Source organism: Dendrobates tinctorius, unplaced genomic scaffold, assembly GCF_039654945.1.
Source record: "Dendrobates tinctorius isolate UK_male_01 unplaced genomic scaffold, ASM3965494v1 ptg000089l, whole genome shotgun sequence".
Taxonomy (NCBI): domain Eukaryota; kingdom Metazoa; phylum Chordata; class Amphibia; order Anura; family Dendrobatidae; genus Dendrobates; species Dendrobates tinctorius.
In genome coordinates, this window is record NW_027361757.1 from 12,073,808 (window position 1) to 12,094,461 (window position 20,654).

The 20,654-nt window shown below is 38.4% G+C and overlaps 1 protein-coding gene across 1 annotated transcript in view; it reads left to right on the top strand.

Moving 5' to 3' along the window:
- Positions 1-15,296: 15,296 nt before the first annotated feature.
- The window catches only part of MCU (mitochondrial calcium uniporter), a 147,097-nt gene continuing 141,739 nt past the window's right edge, over positions 15,297-20,654 (top strand). The window contains exon 1 of the mRNA XM_073585811.1: positions 15,297-15,459. Coding sequence (XP_073441912.1) covers positions 15,349-15,459 — 111 coding nt within the window. The 5' untranslated portion in view covers positions 15,297-15,348. The remainder of the gene's footprint in view (positions 15,460-20,654) is intronic.

The following is a 20,654-nucleotide window of genomic DNA, read 5'->3' on the forward strand; positions in this document are numbered from 1 at the left end:
TGTATGAACACTATGTATAGCTCTGCACTATGTATGAACACTATGTATAGCTCTGCACTATGTATAAACACTATGTATAGCTCTGCACAATGTATAAACACTATGTATAGCTCTGCACTATGTATAAACACCATGTATAAACACTATGTATAGCTCTGCACTATGTATAGCTCTGCACTATGTATAGCTCTGCACTATGTATTAACACTATGTATAGCTCTGCACTATGTATGCGCACTATGTATTGCTCTGCACCATGTATAAACACTATGTATAGCTCTGCACTATGTATAAACACTATGTATAGCTCTGCACTATGTATAGCTCTGCACTATGTGTAAGCACTATGTATAGCTCTACACTATGTATAAACACTATGTATAGCTCTGCACTATGTGTAAGCACTCTGTATAAACCCTATGTATAGCTCTGCACTATGTGTAAGCACTATGTATAGCTCTGCACTATGTATGAACACTATGTATAGCTCTGCACTATGTATAAACACTATGTATAGCTCTGCACTATGTATAAACACTATGTATAGCTCTGCACTATGTATAAACACTATGTATAGCTCTGCACTATGTATACCCACTATGTATAGCTCTGCACTATGTATAAACACTATGTATAGCTCTGCACTATGTATGAACACTATGTATAGCTCTGCACTATGTATACACACTATGCATAGCTCTGCACTATGTATACACACTATGTATAGCTCTGCACTATGTATGAACACTATGTATAGCTCTGCACTATGTATGAACACTATGTATAGCTCTGCACTATGTATAGCTCTGCACTATGTATAAACACTATGTATAGCTCTGCACTATGTATAAACACTATGTATAGCTCTGCACTATGTATAAACACTATATATAGCTCTGCACTTTGTATAAACACTATGTATAGCTCTGCACTATGTATGAACACTATGTATAGCTCAGCACCATGTATAAACACTATGTATAGCTCTGCACTATGTATGAACACTATGTATAGCTCTGCACTATGTATAGCTCTGCACTATGTATAAACACTATGTATAGCTCTGCACTATGTATAAACACTATGTATAGCTCTGCACTATGTATACACACTATGTATAGCTCTGCACTATGTATGAACACTATGTATAGCTCAGCACCATGTATAAACACTATGTATAGCTCTGCACTATGTATACACACTATGTATAGCTCTGCACTATGTATAAACACTATGTATAGCTCTGCACTATGTATACACACTATGTATAGCTCTGCACTATGTATGAACACTATGTATAGCTCTGCACTATGTATAAACACTATGTATAGCTCTGCACTATGTATACACACTATGTATAGCTCTGCACTATGTATAAACACTATGTATAGCTCTGCACCATGTATAAACACTATGTATAACTCTGCACTATGTATAAACACTATGTATAGCTCTGCACTATGTATAAACACTATGTATAGCTCTGCACTATGTATACACACTATGTATAGCTCTGCACTATGTATGAACACTATGTATAGCTCAGCACCATGTATAAACACTATGTATAGCTCTGCACTATGTATACACACTATGTATAGCTCTGCACTATGTATAAACACTATGTATAGCTCTGCACTATGTATACACACTATGTATAGCTATGCACTATGTATGAACACTATGTATAGCTCTGCACTATGTATAAACACTATGTATAGCTCTGCACTATGTATACACACTATGTATAGCTCTGCACTATGTATAAACACTATGTATAGCTCTGCACCATGTATAAACACTATGTATAACTCTGCACTATGTATAAACACTATGTATAGCTCTGCACTATGTATAAACACTATGTATAGCTCTGCACTAAGTATAAACACTATGCATAGCTCTGCACTATGTAGAAACACTATGTATAGCTCTGCACTATGTATGAACACTATGTATAGCTCAGCACCATGTATAAACACTATGTATAGCTCTGCACTATGTATACACACTATGTATAGCTCTGCACTATGTATAAACACTATGTATAGCTCTGCACTATTTATACACACTATGTATAGCTCTGCACTATGTATGAACACTATGTATAGCTCTGCACTATGTATAAACACTATGTATAGCTCTGCACTATGTATACACACTATGTATAGCTCTGCACTATGTATAAACACTATGTATAGCTCTGCACCATGTATAAACACTATGTATAACTCTGCACTATGTATAAACACTATGTATAGCTCTGCACTATGTATAAACACTATGTATAGCTCTGCACTAAGTATAAACACTATGCATAGCTCTGCACTATGTATAAACACTATGTATAGCTCTGCACTATGTATGAACACTATGTATAGCTCAGCACTATGTATAGCTCTGCACTATGTATAAACACTATGTATAGCTCTGCACTATGTATACACACTATGTATAGCTCTGCACTATGTATAAACACTATGTATAGCTCTGCACTAAGTATAAACACTATGCATAGCTCTGCACTATGTATAAACACTATGTATAGCTCTGCACTATGTATGAACACTATGTATAGCTCAGCACTATGTATAGCTCTGCACTATGTATAAACACTATGTATAGCTCTGCACTATGTATACACACTATGTATAGCTCTGCACTATGTATAAACACTATGTATAGCTCTGCACTATGTATACACACTATGTATAGCTCTGCACTATGTATAAACACTATGTATAGCTCTGCACTATGTATACACACTATGTATAGCTCTGCACTATGTATGAACACTATGTATAGCTCAGCACTATGTATAAGCACTATGTATAGCTCTGCACTATGTATAAACACTATGTATGGCTCTGCACTATGTGTAAGCACTATGTATAGCTCTACACTATGTATAAGCACTATATGTAGCTCTGCACTATGTATAAACACTATGTATAGCTCTGCACTATGTGTAAGCACTATGTATAGCTCTACACTATGTATAAGCCCTATATGTAGCTCTGCACTATGTATAAACACTATGTATAGCTCTGTACTATGTATAAACACTATGTATAGCTCTGCACTATGTATAAACACTATGTATAGCTCTGCACTATGTGTAAGAACTATGTATAAACACTATGCATAGCTCTGCACAATGTATAAACACTATGTATAGCTCTGCACTATGTGTAATCACTATGTATAGCTCTGCACTATGTATAAACACTATGTATAGCTCTGCACTATGTATAAGCACTATGTATAGCTCTGCACTATGTGTAAGCACTATGTATAGCTCTGCACTATGTATAAGCACTATATGTAGCTCTGCACTATGTATAAACACTATGTATAGCTCTGCACTATGTATAAACACTATGAATAGCTATGCACTATGTATAAACACTATGTATAGCTCTGCACTATGTGTAAGAACTATGTATAAACACTATGCATAGCTCTGCACTATGTATAAACACTATGTATAGCTCTGCACTATGTGTAATCACTATGTATAGCTCTGCACTATGTATAAGCACTATGTATAGCTCTGCACTATGTATAAGCACTATGTATAGCTCTGCACTATGTATAAACACTATGTACAGCACTGCACTATGTATAAACACTATGTATAGCTCTGCACTATGTATAAACACTATGTATAAACGCTATGTATAGCTCTGCACTATGTATAAACACTATGTATCGCTCTGCACTATGTATAAACACTATGTATAGCTCAGCACTATGTATGAACACTATGTATAGCTATGCACTATGTATAAACACTATGTATATCTCTGCACTATGTATAAACACTATGTATAGCTCTGCACTATGTATAAACACTATGTATAGCTCTGCACTATGTATTAACACTATGTATAGCTCTGCACTATGTATAAACACTATGTATAGCTCTGCACTATGTATAAACACTATGTATAGCTCTGCACTATGTGTAAGCACTATGTATAAACACATTGTATAGCTCTGCACTATGTATGAACACTATGTATAGCTCTGCACTATGTATAAACACTATGTATAGCTCTGCACAATGTATAAACACTATGTATAGCTCTGCACTATGTATAAACACCATGTATAAACACTATGTATAGCTCTGCACTATGTATAGCTCTGCACTATGTATAGCTCTGCACTATGTATTAACACTATGTATAGCTCTGCACTATGTATGCGCACTATGTATTGCTCTGCACCATGTATAAACACTATGTATAGCTCTGCACTATGTATAAACACTATGTATAGCTCTGCACTATGTATAGCTCTGCACTATGTGTAAGCACTATGTATAGCTCTACACTATGTATAAACACTATGTATAGCTCTGCACTATGTGTAAGCACTCTGTATAAACCCTATGTATAGCTCTGCACTATGTGTAAGCACTATGTATAGCTCTGCACTATGTATGAACACTATGTATAGCTCTGCACTATGTATAAACACTATGTATAGCTCTGCACTATGTATAAACACTATGTATAGCTCTGCACTATGTATAAACACTGTGTATAGCTCTGCACTATGTATATCCACTATGTATAGCTCTGCACTATGTATAAACACTATGTATAGCTCTGCACTATGTATGAACACTATGTATAGCTCTGCACTATGTATACACACTATGCATAGCTCTGCACTATGTATACACACTATGTATAGCTCTGCACTATGTATGAACACTATGTATAGCTCTGCACTATGTATGAACACTATGTATAGCTCTGCACTATGTATAGCTCTGCACTATGTATAAACACTATGTATAGCTCTGCACTATGTATAAACACTATGTATAGCTCTGCACTATGTATAAACACTATATATAGCTCTGCACTTTGTATAAACACTATGTATAGCTCTGCACTATGTATGAACACTATGTATAGCTCAGCACCATGTATAAACACTATGTATAGCTCTGCACTATGTATGAACACTATGTATAGCTCTGCACTATGTATAGCTCTGCACTATGTATAAACACTATGTATAGCTCTGCACTATGTATAAACACTATGTATAGCTCTGCACTATGTATACACACTATGTATAGCTCTGCACTATGTATGAACACTATGTATAGCTCAGCACCATGTATAAACACTATGTATAGCTCTGCACTATGTATACACACTATGTATAGCTCTGCACTATGTATAAACACTATGTATAGCTCTGCACTATGTATACACACTATGTATAGCTCTGCACTATGTATGAACACTATGTATAGCTCTGCACTATGTATAAACACTATGTATAGCTCTGCACTATGTATACACACTATGTATAGCTCTGCACTATGTATAAACACTATGTATAGCTCTGCACCATGTATAAACACTATGTATAACTCTGCACTATGTATAAACACTATGTATAGCTCTGCACTATGTATAAACACTATGTATAGCTCTGCACTATGTATACACACTATGTATAGCTCTGCACTATGTATGAACACTATGTATAGCTCAGCACCATGTATAAACACTATGTATAGCTCTGCACTATGTATACACACTATGTATAGCTCTGCACTATGTATAAACACTATGTATAGCTCTGCACTATGTATACACACTATGTATAGCTCTGCACTATGTATGAACACTATGTATAGCTCTGCACTATGTATAAACACTATGTATAGCTCTGCACTATGTATACACACTATGTATAGCTCTGCACTATGTATAAACACTATGTATAGCTCTGCACCATGTATAAACACTATGTATAACTCTGCACTATGTATAAACACTATGTATAGCTCTGCACTATGTATAAACACTATGTATAGCTCTGCACTAAGTATAAACACTATGCATAGCTCTGCACTATGTAGAAACACTATGTATAGCTCTGCACTATGTATGAACACTATGTATAGCTCAGCACCATGTATAAACACTATGTATAGCTCTGCACTATGTATACACACTATGTATAGCTCTGCACTATGTATAAACACTATGTATAGCTCTGCACTATTTATACACACTATGTATAGCTCTGCACTATGTATGAACACTATGTATAGCTCTGCACTATGTATAAACACTATGTATAGCTCTGCACTATGTATACACACTATGTATAGCTCTGCACTATGTATAAACACTATGTATAGCTCTGCACCATGTATAAACACTATGTATAACTCTGCACTATGTATAAACACTATGTATAGCTCTGCACTATGTATAAACACTATGTATAGCTCTGCACTAAGTATAAACACTATGCATAGCTCTGCACTATGTATAAACACTATGTATAGCTCTGCACTATGTATGAACACTATGTATAGCTCAGCACTATGTATAGCTCTGCACTATGTATAAACACTATGTATAGCTCTGCACTATGTATACACACTATGTATAGCTCTGCACTATGTATAAACACTATGTATAGCTCTGCACTATGTATACACACTATGTATAGCTCTGCACTATGTATAAACACTATTTATAGCTCTGCACTATGTATACACACTATGTATAGCTCTGCACTATGTATGAACACTATGTATAGCTCAGCACTATGTATAAGCACTATGTATAGCTCTGCACTATGTATAAACACTATGTATGGCTCTGCACTATGTGTAAGCACTATGTATAGCTCTACACTATGTATAAGCACTATATGTAGCTCTGCACTATGTATAAACACTATGTATAGCTCTGCACTATGTGTAAGCACTATGTATAGCTCTACACTATGTATAAGCCCTATATGTAGCTCTGCACTATGTATAAACACTATGTATAGCTCTGTACTATGTATAAACACTATGTATAGCTCTGCACTATGTATAAACACTATGTATAGCTCTGCACTATGTGTAAGAACTATGTATAAACACTATGCATAGCTCTGCACAATGTATAAACACTATGTATAGCTCTGCACTATGTGTAATCACTATGTATAGCTCTGCACTATGTATAAGCACTATGTATAGCTCTGCACTATGTATAAGCACTATGTATAGCTCTGCACTATGTGTAAGCACTATGTATAGCTCTGCACTATGTATAAGCACTATATGTAGCTCTGCACTATGTATAAACACTATGTATAGCTCTGCACTATGTATAAACACTATGAATAGCTATGCACTATTATATAAACACTATGTATAGCTCTGCACTATGTGTAAGAACTATGTATAAACACTATGCATAGCTCTGCACTATGTATAAACACTATGTATAGCTCTGCACTATGTGTAATCACTATGTATAGCTCTGCACTATGTATAAGCACTATGTATAGCTCTGCACTATGTATAAGCACTATGTATAGCTCTGCACTATGTATAAACACTATGTACAGCACTGCACTATGTATAAACACTATGTATAGCTCTGCACTATGTATAAACACTATGTATAAACGCTATGTATAGCTCTGCACTATGTATAAACACTATGTATCGCTCTGCACTATGTATAAACACTATGTATAGCTCAGCACTATGTATGAACACTATGTATAGCTATGCACTATGTATAAACACTATGTATATCTCTGCACTATGTATAAACACTATGTATAGCTCTGCACTATGTATAAACACTATGTATAGCTCTGCACTATGTATTAACACTATGTATAGCTCTGCACTATGTATAAACACTATGTATAGCTCTGCACTCTGTATAAACACTATGTATAGCTCTGCACTATGTGTAAGCACTATGTATAAACACATTGTATAGCTCTGCACTATGTATGAACACTATGTATAGCTCTGCACTATGTATAAACACTATGTATAGCTCTGCACAATGTATAAACACTATGTATAGCTCTGCACTATGTATAAACACTATGTATAGCTCTGCACTATGTATAGCTCTGCACTATGTATTAACACTATGTATAGCTCTGCACTATGTATACGCACTATGTATTGCTCTGCACTATGTATAAACACTATGTATAGCTCTGCACTATGTATAAACACTATGTATAGCTCTGCACTATGTATAGCTCTGCACTATGTGTAAGCACTATGTATAGCTCTACACTATGTATAAACACTATGTATAGCTCTGCACTATGTGTAAGCACTATGTATAAACCCTATGTATAGCTCTGCACTATGTGTAAGCACTATGTATAGCTCTGCACTATGTATGAACACTATGTATAGCTCTGCACTATGTATAAACACTATGTATAGCTCTGCACTATGTATAAACACTATGTATAGCTCTGCACTATGTATAAACACTATGTATAGCTCTGCACTATGTATACGCACTATGTATAGCTCTGCTCTATGTATAAACACTATGTATAGCTCTGCACTATGTATAAACACTATGTATAGCTCTGCACTATGTATAAACACTATGAATAGCTATGCACTATGTATAAACACTATGTATAGCTCTGCACTATGTGTAAGAACTATGTATAAACACTATGCATAGCTCTGCACTATGTATAAACACTATGTATAGCTCTGCACTATGTGTAATCACTATGTATAGCTCTGCACTATGTATAAGCACTATGTATAGCTCTGCACTATGTATAAGCACTATGTATAGCTCTGCACTATGTATACACACTATGTATAGCTCTGCACTATGTATGAACACTATGTATAGCTCTGCACTATGTATAAACACTATGTATAGCTCTGCACTATGTATACACACTATGTATAGCTCTGCACTATGTATAAACACTATGTATAGCTCTGCACCATGTATAAACACTATGTATAACTCTGCACTATGTATAAACACTATGTATAGCTCTGCACTATGTATAAACACTATGTATAGCTCTGCACTAAGTATAAACACTATGCATAGCTCTGCACTATGTAGAAACACTATGTATAGCTCTGCACTATGTATGAACACTATGTATAGCTCAGCACCATGTATAAACACTATGTATAGCTCTGCACTATGTATACACACTATGTATAGCTCTGCACTATGTATAAACACTATGTATAGCTCTGCACTATTTATACACACTATGTATAGCTCTGCACTATGTATGAACACTATGTATAGCTCTGCACTATGTATAAACACTATGTATAGCTCTGCACTATGTATACACACTATGTATAGCTCTGCACTATGTATAAACACTATGTATAGCTCTGCACCATGTATAAACACTATGTATAACTCTGCACTATGTATAAACACTATGTATAGCTCTGCACTATGTATAAACACTATGTATAGCTCTGCACTAAGTATAAACACTATGCATAGCTCTGCACTATGTATAAACACTATGTATAGCTCTGCACTATGTATGAACACTATGTATAGCTCAGCACTATGTATAGCTCTGCACTATGTATAAACACTATGTATAGCTCTGCACTATGTATACACACTATGTATAGCTCTGCACTATGTATAAACACTATGTATAGCTCTGCACTATGTATACACACTATGTATAGCTCTGCACTATGTATAAACACTATTTATAGCTCTGCACTATGTATACACACTATGTATAGCTCTGCACTATGTATGAACACTATGTATAGCTCAGCACTATGTATAAGCACTATGTATAGCTCTGCACTATGTATAAACACTATGTATGGCTCTGCACTATGTGTAAGCACTATGTATAGCTCTACACTATGTATAAGCACTATATGTAGCTCTGCACTATGTATAAACACTATGTATAGCTCTGCACTATGTGTAAGCACTATGTATAGCTCTACACTATGTATAAGCCCTATATGTAGCTCTGCACTATGTATAAACACTATGTATAGCTCTGTACTATGTATAAACACTATGTATAGCTCTGCACTATGTATAAACACTATGTATAGCTCTGCACTATGTGTAAGAACTATGTATAAACACTATGCATAGCTCTGCACAATGTATAAACACTATGTATAGCTCTGCACTATGTGTAATCACTATGTATAGCTCTGCACTATGTATAAGCACTATGTATAGCTCTGCACTATGTATAAGCACTATGTATAGCTCTGCACTATGTGTAAGCACTATGTATAGCTCTGCACTATGTATAAGCACTATATGTAGCTCTGCACTATGTATAAACACTATGTATAGCTCTGCACTATGTATAAACACTATGAATAGCTATGCACTATTATATAAACACTATGTATAGCTCTGCACTATGTGTAAGAACTATGTATAAACACTATGCATAGCTCTGCACTATGTATAAACACTATGTATAGCTCTGCACTATGTGTAATCACTATGTATAGCTCTGCACTATGTATAAGCACTATGTATAGCTCTGCACTATGTATAAGCACTATGTATAGCTCTGCACTATGTATAAACACTATGTACAGCACTGCACTATGTATAAACACTATGTATAGCTCTGCACTATGTATAAACACTATGTATAAACGCTATGTATAGCTCTGCACTATGTATAAACACTATGTATCGCTCTGCACTATGTATAAACACTATGTATAGCTCAGCACTATGTATGAACACTATGTATAGCTATGCACTATGTATAAACACTATGTATATCTCTGCACTATGTATAAACACTATGTATAGCTCTGCACTATGTATAAACACTATGTATAGCTCTGCACTATGTATTAACACTATGTATAGCTCTGCACTATGTATAAACACTATGTATAGCTCTGCACTCTGTATAAACACTATGTATAGCTCTGCACTATGTGTAAGCACTATGTATAAACACATTGTATAGCTCTGCACTATGTATGAACACTATGTATAGCTCTGCACTATGTATAAACACTATGTATAGCTCTGCACAATGTATAAACACTATGTATAGCTCTGCACTATGTATAAACACTATGTATAGCTCTGCACTATGTATAGCTCTGCACTATGTATTAACACTATGTATAGCTCTGCACTATGTATACGCACTATGTATAGCTCTGCACTATGTATAAACACTATGTATAGCTCTGCACTATGTATAGCTCTGCACTATGTGTAAGCACTATGTATAGCTCTACACTATGTATAAACACTATGTATAGCTCTGCACTATGTGTAAGCACTATGTATAAACCCTATGTATAGCTCTGCACTATGTGTAAGCACTATGTATAGCTCTGCACTATGTATGAACACTATGTATAGCTCTGCACTATGTATAAACACTATGTATAGCTCTGCACTATGTATAAACACTATGTATAGCTCTGCACTATGTATAAACACTATGTATAGCTCTGCACTATGTATACGCACTATGTATAGCTCTGCTCTATGTATAAACACTATGTATAGCTCTGCACTATGTATAAACACTATGTATAGCTCTGCACTATGTATAAACACTATGAATAGCTATGCACTATGTATAAACACTATGTATAGCTCTGCACTATGTGTAAGAACTATGTATAAACACTATGCATAGCTCTGCACTATGTATAAACACTATGTATAGCTCTGCACTATGTGTAATCACTATGTATAGCTCTGCACTATGTATAAGCACTATGTATAGCTCTGCACTATGTATAAGCACTATGTATAGCTCTGCACTATGTATAAACACTATGTACAGCACTGCACTATGTATAAACACTATGTATAGCTCTGCACTATGTATAAACACTATGTATAAACGCTATGTATAGCTCTGCACTATGTATAAACATTATGTATCGCTCTGCACTATGTATAAACACTATGTATAGCTCAGCACTATGTATGAACACTATGTATAGCTATGCACTATGTATAAACACTATGTATATCTCTGCACTATGTATAAACACTATGTATAGCTCTGCACTATGTATAAACACTATGTATAGCTCTGCACTATGTATTAACACTATGTATAGCTATGCACTATGTATAAACACTATGTATAGCTCTGCACTATGTATAAACACTATGTATAGCTCTGCACTATGTATAAACACTATGTATAGCTCTGCACTATGTGTAAGCACTATGTATAAACACATTGTATAGCTCTGCACTATGTATGAACACTATGTATAGCTCTGCACTATGTATAAACACTATGTATAGCTCTGCACAATGTATAAACACTATGTATAGCTCTGCACTATGTATAAACACTATGTATAGCTCTGCACTATGTATAGCTCTGCACTATGTATTAACACTATGTATAGCTCTGCACTATGTGTACGCACTATGTATTGCTCTGCACTATGTATAAACACTATGTATAGCTCTGCACTATGTATAAACACTATGTATAGCTCTGCACTATGTATAGCTCTGCACTATGTGTAAGCACTATGTATAGCTCTACACTATGTGTAAACACTATGTATAGCTCTGCACTATGTGTAAGCACTATGTATAAACCCTATGTATAGCTCTGCACTATGTGTAAGCACTATGTATAGCTCTGCACTATGTATGAACACTATGTATAGCTCTGCACTATGTATAAACACTATGTATAGCTCTGCACAATATATAAACACTATGTATAGCTCTGCACTATGTATAAACACTATGTATAAACACTATGTATAGCTCTGCACTATGTATGAACACTATGTATAGCTCTGCACTATGTATGAACACTATGTATAGCTATGCACTATGTATAAACACTATGTATAGCTCTGCACTATGTATAAACACTATGTATAGCTCTGCACTATGTATAAACACTATGTATAGCTCTGCACTATGTGTAAGCACTATGTATAAACACAATGTATAGCTCTGCACTATGTATGAACACTATGTATAGCTCTGCACTATGTATGAACACTATGTATAGCTCTGCACTATGTATAAACACTATGTATAGCTCTGCACAATGTATAAACACTATGTATAGCTCTGCACTATGTATAAACACTATGTATAAACACTATGTATAGCTCTGCACTATGTATAGCTCTGCACTATGTATAGCTCTGCACTATGTATAGCTCTGCACTATGTATTAACACTATGTATAGCTCTGCACTATGTATGCGCACTATGTATTGCTCTGCACCATGTATAAACACTATGTATAGCTCTGCACTATGTATAAACACTATGTATAGCTCTGCACTATGTATAGCTCTGCACTATGTGTAAGCACTATGTATAGCTCTACACTATGTATAAACACTATGTATAGCTCTGCACTATGTGTAAGCACTATGTATAAACCCTATGTATAGCTCTGCACTATGTATAAACACTATGTATAGCTCTGCACTATGTATAAACACTATGTATAGCTCTGCACTATGTATAAACACTATGTATAGCTCTGCACTATGTATACGCACTATGTATAGCTCTGCACTATGTATAAACACTATGTATAGCTCTGCACTATGTATGAACACTATGTATAGCTCTGCACTATGTATACACACTATGCATAGCTCTGCACTATGTATACACACTATGTATAGCTCTGCACTATGTATGAACACTATGTATAGCTCTGCACTATGTATGAACACTATGTATAGCTCTGCACTATGTATAGCTCTGCACTATGTATAAACACTATGTATAGCTCTGCACTATGTATAAACACTATGTATAGCTCTGCACTATGTATAAACACTATATATAGCTCTGCACTTTGTATAAACACTATGTATAGCTCTGCACTATGTATAAACACTATGTATAGCTCTGCACTATGTATGAACACTATGTATAGCTCAGCACCATGTATAAACACTATGTATAGCTCTGCACTATGTATGAACACTATGTATAGCTCTGCACTATGTATAGCTCTGCACTATGTATAAACACTATGTATAGCTCTGCACTATGTATAAACACTATGTATAGCTCTGCACTATGTATACACACTATGTATAGCTCTGCACTATGTATGAACACTATGTATAGCTCAGCACCATGTATAAACACTATGTATAGCTCTGCACTATGTATACACACTATGTATAGCTCTGCACTATGTATAAACACTATGTATAGCTCTGCACTATGTATACACACTATGTATAGCTCTGCACTATGTATGAACACTATGTATAGCTCTGCACTATGTATAAACACAATGTATAGCTCTGCACTATGTATACACACTATGTATAGCTCTGCACTATGTATAAACACTATGTATAGCTCTGCACCATGTATAAACACTATGTATAACTCTGCACTATGTATAAACACTATGTATAGCTCTGCACTATGTATAAACACTATGTATAGCTCTGCACTAAGTATAAACACTATGTATAGCTCTGCACTATGTATAAACACTATGTATAGCTCTGCACTATGTATGAACACTATGTATAGCTCAGCACTATGTATAGCTCTGCACTATGTATAAACACTATGTATAGCTCTGCACTATGTATAAACACTATGTATAGCTCTGCACTATGTATACACACTATGTATAGCTCTGCACTATGTATGAACACTATGTATAGCTCAGCACCATGTATAAACACTATGTATAGCTCTGCACTATGTATAAACACTATGTATAGCTCTGCACTATGTATAAACACTATGTATAGCTCAGCACCATGTATAAACACTATGTATAGCTCTGCACTATGTATAAACACTATGTATAGCTCTGCACTATGTATGAACACTATGTATAGCTCAGCACCATGTATAAACACTATGTATAGCTCTGCACTATGTATAAGCACTATGTATAGCTCTGCACTATGTATGAACACTATGTATAGCTCTGCACTATGTATAGCTCTGCACTATGTATAAACACTATGTATAGCTCTGCACTATGTATAAACACTATGTATAGCTCTGCACTATGTATACACACTATGTATAGCTCTGCACTATGTATGAACACTATGTATAGCTCAGCACTATGTATAAGCACTATGTATAGCTCTGCACTATGTATAAACACTATGCATAGCTCTGCACTATGTATACACACTATGTATAGCTCTGCACTATGTATAGCTCTGCACTATGTATAAACACTATGTATAGCTCTGCACTATGTATAAACACTATGTATAGCTCAGCACTATCATGTACAGTATAACTGCACTAACTGCCTAATCCTTCAAGACCCGGCTCCTTTGCAGTACCAGACCACGCCTCCTTGTAGGCGGGGCTACGAAGATTGACATCTACACATCACCACCCATTCCACTAGAATCCCGGAAGCCGGGCGGTAGAGGTGTCTCTTAGCCACGCCCATCCACACACACTTTCTTGTCATTGGCTCGGTCACTTTTGAGTGGCCTGTTTTAGTCACGCCCATTCAGCGCCGCTGTGCGCCGAGGTCCGGAGCGCTTCCAGTTGAGAGATGGCGGCTACGGCAGGTAGATCTCGGCTGCTGGTGCTCTCACGGAGCGTTGCCGGGCTGACAGCGGGCTTTCCGGGACTTGTAGTCAGCAGACAACGGCCTCACAGGACGGTGAGTGAGCGGGGACGGCCCGACGAGCGGGTGGGATACACGGGAAAGTGTGTGCGCTGTGTGAGGAGCAGGAGGGAGTCGCCCGGGGCGGGGTGTCCAGGGAACTCCCGTCTGGTGCGGCGGCAGCGGGGCTGCGTTCGTGGTGGTGTTCCCCCGGATCTGCTGGTGCCGCCTCCCCAGTGAGTGGGCGCAGGCTGGAGAGGGGGCGCCTCCCTTGCTGCAGGGCAGCTGCTGACAGCTCCTTCCCTCCAGTGACAGCTCCTTCTCTGCAGTGCACGGACCGTGCTGTGCCCTCCACATGTGCCCAGCGCTGCCAGGCAGGGGGACAACTTTCTGTGCTGGCAGAATACTGCAGTGCCAGGACGCCCCCTGCCCCGCACTGGGCTAATCAGCAGCACTGCCTGCCCTGGCACCCACCACACCGGGGGCATTCATAATGCTAGATGCCAACCAGCCCATCATTTCCCCTATAGGACCATGCAGACCTTCACCTAGACTGGCACAGGTCCTGTATGGGCGCGGATGTCGTTTAAGGACAAACCGTGTGATGGTGATCACTGGGTGTGGAGGAGGGGAACACGCCAATCTGATGCCATATTTCCCTGCAGCAAGTGACCTGGTGACTGGGACCACCGTCCTCCAGCGCTGTCACCGGCTTATGAGAAGGAGGCGCGCTGCGTGTCAGACCAGTGACAGCCTCATCACATAGTGTGTGTATATAATATACGTGTTTCCTTCCACTCCATGCTGCAGATAACCCGCACCACACTGGGGTGAGATGACGGTGCCGGGTTGTCCCCGCGGTGCCCTGCTCGGTACAGATGGTGGCCCGTTGTGACATGTTGGGTTTCCCTGTAGCTCGGCGCCCGCTGTCGCGCTTCATGGTTGATGTGTGCCGGTTACACACACATTCATTATTTTTTTTTTTTTCTCTGTGATCCTCATGTTCTCCAGCTTCCTTCAGTCCAGATAACACAACTTCAAAATTGAATAAAATCCTTAATATATGCAACGTTTATTGTAATATAGCCTAGATACATCTAGCTACCAGTCACGATGATGATGGCGGTGGTCTTGGTTGGATACAGTTATATGGTGGCATTCTCCTGGAGGATTTCCTCTAATTCAGAACGATTGGTTATTATTGGGATTCTTTCTGTAGTTTAATTGATATGGAGGCGGTTTAAGATTTTTAAGTACAGGATCATTAACTTGTTTTCGCTGGAAGATCCCTTTATTCGCACGATTAGTGATGACTTGGAATGGTGAATCCTTATCCCCCAAAATACAGAGTCACATGCAGGAATTGGCAGCCCCATAAGGAATCAATAGAGAGGCGGTCGAGTATGCGCACTACTACTGCATTGTAACGGGGATCTGTCACAGTGTGGGTCCCGGCAGTCGGACAGTCACCAATCAGCAAGTTGTCACCACCAAGGTCGTAACATCATAATCTTTATTTTTTATATAGCGCTGACATATTCCGCAGCGCTTTACAATTTGCACACATTATCATCATTGTCCCCGTTAGGGAATTTAGATTGTGAGCCCTATCAGTATTCTTTGAATGTGGGAGGAAACCCACGCAAACACGGGGAGAACATACAAACTCCTTGCAGATGTTGTCCTTGGTGGGATTCGAACCCAGGACTCCAGCGCTGCAAGGCTGCAGTGCTAACCACTGAGCCAGCGTGCTGCCCGTAACTTATTTTCACTGGAGAATCCCTTGAAGGTTGGGCTAGATGATGATGACTTTGGGTTATGCATGTAAAATTCTTTTTTCTGCTATTATATTGCAGCATAATGCGGGTGATGGGGGGGCTGCAATGTGCCCCGCTAGGTACAGCGACAATCTGGTTGCAGAAAGTTGGGAACAGTTGGCTGTTTTAGGCAGACGTACTTTTTGGCCCTGCGGATTTTTCCGTGCAGAATGTAAGAAATCCGCAGGTCAAATGACCTGCATTTTTCCTGCGGATTTCTTCCATTTTTCATGTGGTTTTCATGCGTTTTTTGTGCGGTTTTCCATCGCGTTTTTCCCCCTGCGGATTTGGTGACAGGGGAGATGGAAAACCGCACAAAAGAAGTAACATGCTGTGGAAAATCCGCAGCGTCTGCACAGCGTTTTTTTTTTCCATTCATTTTAAGGCTACTGTACATCACAATGCAGAAATGCAACGTTTCTGCACGGTAAAATCCACTGCGGAACCGCTGCAAATCTGCATCGTGTGCACACAGCCTTACAACTTGCTTGTTGCAGTCACAGTGCGACTACCTTCACCTGAATTATGCTACAATGTAGCAGCAGCAGAAAGCGATCTTTGGCTGCATGTCCTGTCGAGCTTTAGCCCAAAGGGACATTTCTCTTTAATGCACAGAAAGTGACAAAGGTTGGATCATGGGACACCCACTCACTGATCACTAGAGTAGGGGTCCCGATGCGCGCTGCGCACTCATGCTCTGTTTCCACTCAATCTCTTCTATAAAGAGACAACCCTGCACCCCCATTTTAGAGATTGGAGGATTCCAGCGGTGTGTCCCCCAACAATCGTACGTTTATCATGTGTCCTGTGGACGTGATAGTCATCTTCAATTGCTTTTTTTTTTTCCAATTAAACGTCCGAGGAAAATTTTCTGCTACTCTCTGTGCTTGGCCTTCCAGAGGCTAATGGGATCGGCTAGAAGTTCCCCAAATTATGGCTACAATAGAAAATTAATTTCAAATATGAGGTGTAGCCCATTAGGCTATGTGCACACGCTGCGGATTCTGCTGCGGTTCCGGCCCTGCGGAACTGCAGCAGTTCCGCAGACATGGTACAGTACCATGTAACCTTATGGGTTTTAAAAACCGCTGTGCTCACGCTGCGTTTTTTTCCGCTGTTTATAAACCGCAGAATGTCAATTGTTTCTGTGGATAATGCTGCGGTTTCACACCTGTAACATAGTAGAGGTGTGAAACCGCAGGAAAACCGCAGGTCACTTTACATGCGGTTCTGCGCGGAAAAACCCGCAGGTGAATCCGCAGTGTATGCACATAGCCTTACTGTGCTGTGGCCCTTCTGTCCTAGGTACAGGAGTTTTGTTAGGATCACTTACAAGTGGCGTGACGTCATGTGACTGTGGTGTACGTAATGTCACCATACTGCACCTTTATTGGCTCCTAGGGTTATGTAGCCATTTTCCCTGGTGGCAGGAGCCTGGGGGCCTTGGCAATGTAATGCATCACATTTAATATGATGAGTTCACATATCTGTGCCAGTCTTTGCACTGGCTGTCCATACATTATAGGATCCAATGTAAGTTGCTCTTTCTCTCACTCACAGCTCTCCACAGTGCGGCACCCCCTACATCTCCTCCCTCGTTTCTGTTTATCGTCCTATCCGTTCTCTACACTCCGCAAGCGACTTTCGATTAACATCCGCACTAATCCGTACCTTCCTCTCCTGGTTCCAAGAGTTCTCCCGAGTTGCACCAATCCTCTAGAATGCTCTACCCCAAAGAAATTAGGACTAACCATAACTTAGACAGTTTTAGGCGCTCCATAAAAACACATCTGTTTAGGGCGTTCCCTAATCAAAGTCCTTTTATATATAGCCCAGTCTCTCTTTCTCTGAACATAACACTCCATCAAATTCCACCGCACCCAAAAGCACTACAAACACTGGCCAGTGTATAGTTAACGCAGCCTTTATCTACCCCCATTTCATGATGATGGCTGGACCATCATTGCAAGTACGCATCTGGACTTTGTGTCTCTACCCCCCCCCCCCCACCTCATCGTAGATTGTAAGATCTTACGGGCAGGGTCGTCATTTTCGCTTTAATTATTGTATTAACTTTAAATATGTTACTTAAGACTGAGTAATATGATGGTGCTATATAAATAAAGCTTTATTATTATTATTAGTCACAGAGAGAGATGCTGAGGATATTTTGTATACAGCAGTAGACAAGTGGGAGATGTATTCGTAGATCTTGTCCACGTGCCATGAAGTTTTTCCCATGAAGACTGACCTACGGTGTAGACATGTCCATTTCTGTTGTAGATTTCTCCATTGGAGTCAATGGGGACAATAAACCACTGCAGTGAAAACCCAGTATTGTTTCTTTCACTGTGAACTGCGTGCGGATTCACTGCAAAATTCACAGAAATTAATATTAAAAAAAAAAAAAATCTTTTATGTATGTTTCTACATGGCAGATGTTCTTCTACATATTTGCTTGTGGGAAGTCTGCTGCGTTTTGCAGGGCCATAGTGCTTGAGGTTTTAAGAAATCTCATGTGCACACTGCAATATATATATATATATATATATATATATATATATATATATATATATATATATATATGATAGGCACTGCAATTTTAGACTCTGCATCATGTCCATTCATACTGCAGATGTAGGTGTGAAATTGTCGCCGATCTTGCTGCTGCCGCCGACTGATCTTGTGCTGCGGTTTCCTTAGTTCAACTCTCCAGTTATTAAAGGGGCTTTCCAGCTTAGAATAACACCTGTCCCCTCCCAAATGTGGCTTGTTTGAGGAAAAAAAAACAGACAACCTATGGTCCCCTTCCCCAGGTCCAACATGGCCATCAACTTGGTCAGAGCTGCTGGCTGTGGTGCTGTAGACATTAACATCCAGGGCAGCGGTGGAGACTCAGCGCCGGACATGGGGAGGATGAGAAAAAAGCACAGAAAGGAAACAAGGAGATGAGTATTTAAAAATAAAATACTAAAAACCTCTTTAGGTTACCTTCCCACCTTGAGTATCTGAGTTTTTGATGCTGCAATGTTAGCAGCATTTCTTTACCTATTAGCTTAGTTTGGCTACTTTTGATTTTTGTATATGCGTTTAACGTGGTTTTGACACTGTTTTATCTTTTTGTTTGCCATGTTTTAAATAAAGTTACTTAGTTTTTGATACTTCCTGGTGTTTGGCTTTGATGAAACTTTATTCATAGTCATGTGTGGGTTACCCACACTATTTTACCTGCTGATTTTTCATATCTAATGCAAGTCTGTGACCTCTTACCGTCAATTCATATTTAAGGATGTTGTCGGCGAGAAACGTGGAGTCCGGATGCCGCAGTAATGCGACTTGCATATATTTATCTATAACTTTAGCTAGTTGGTATCTGCCCTACGACATAATGTGCTGCTGCCGTTGTTGGTTTTTTTTCTCTCTCCCCATAAATCA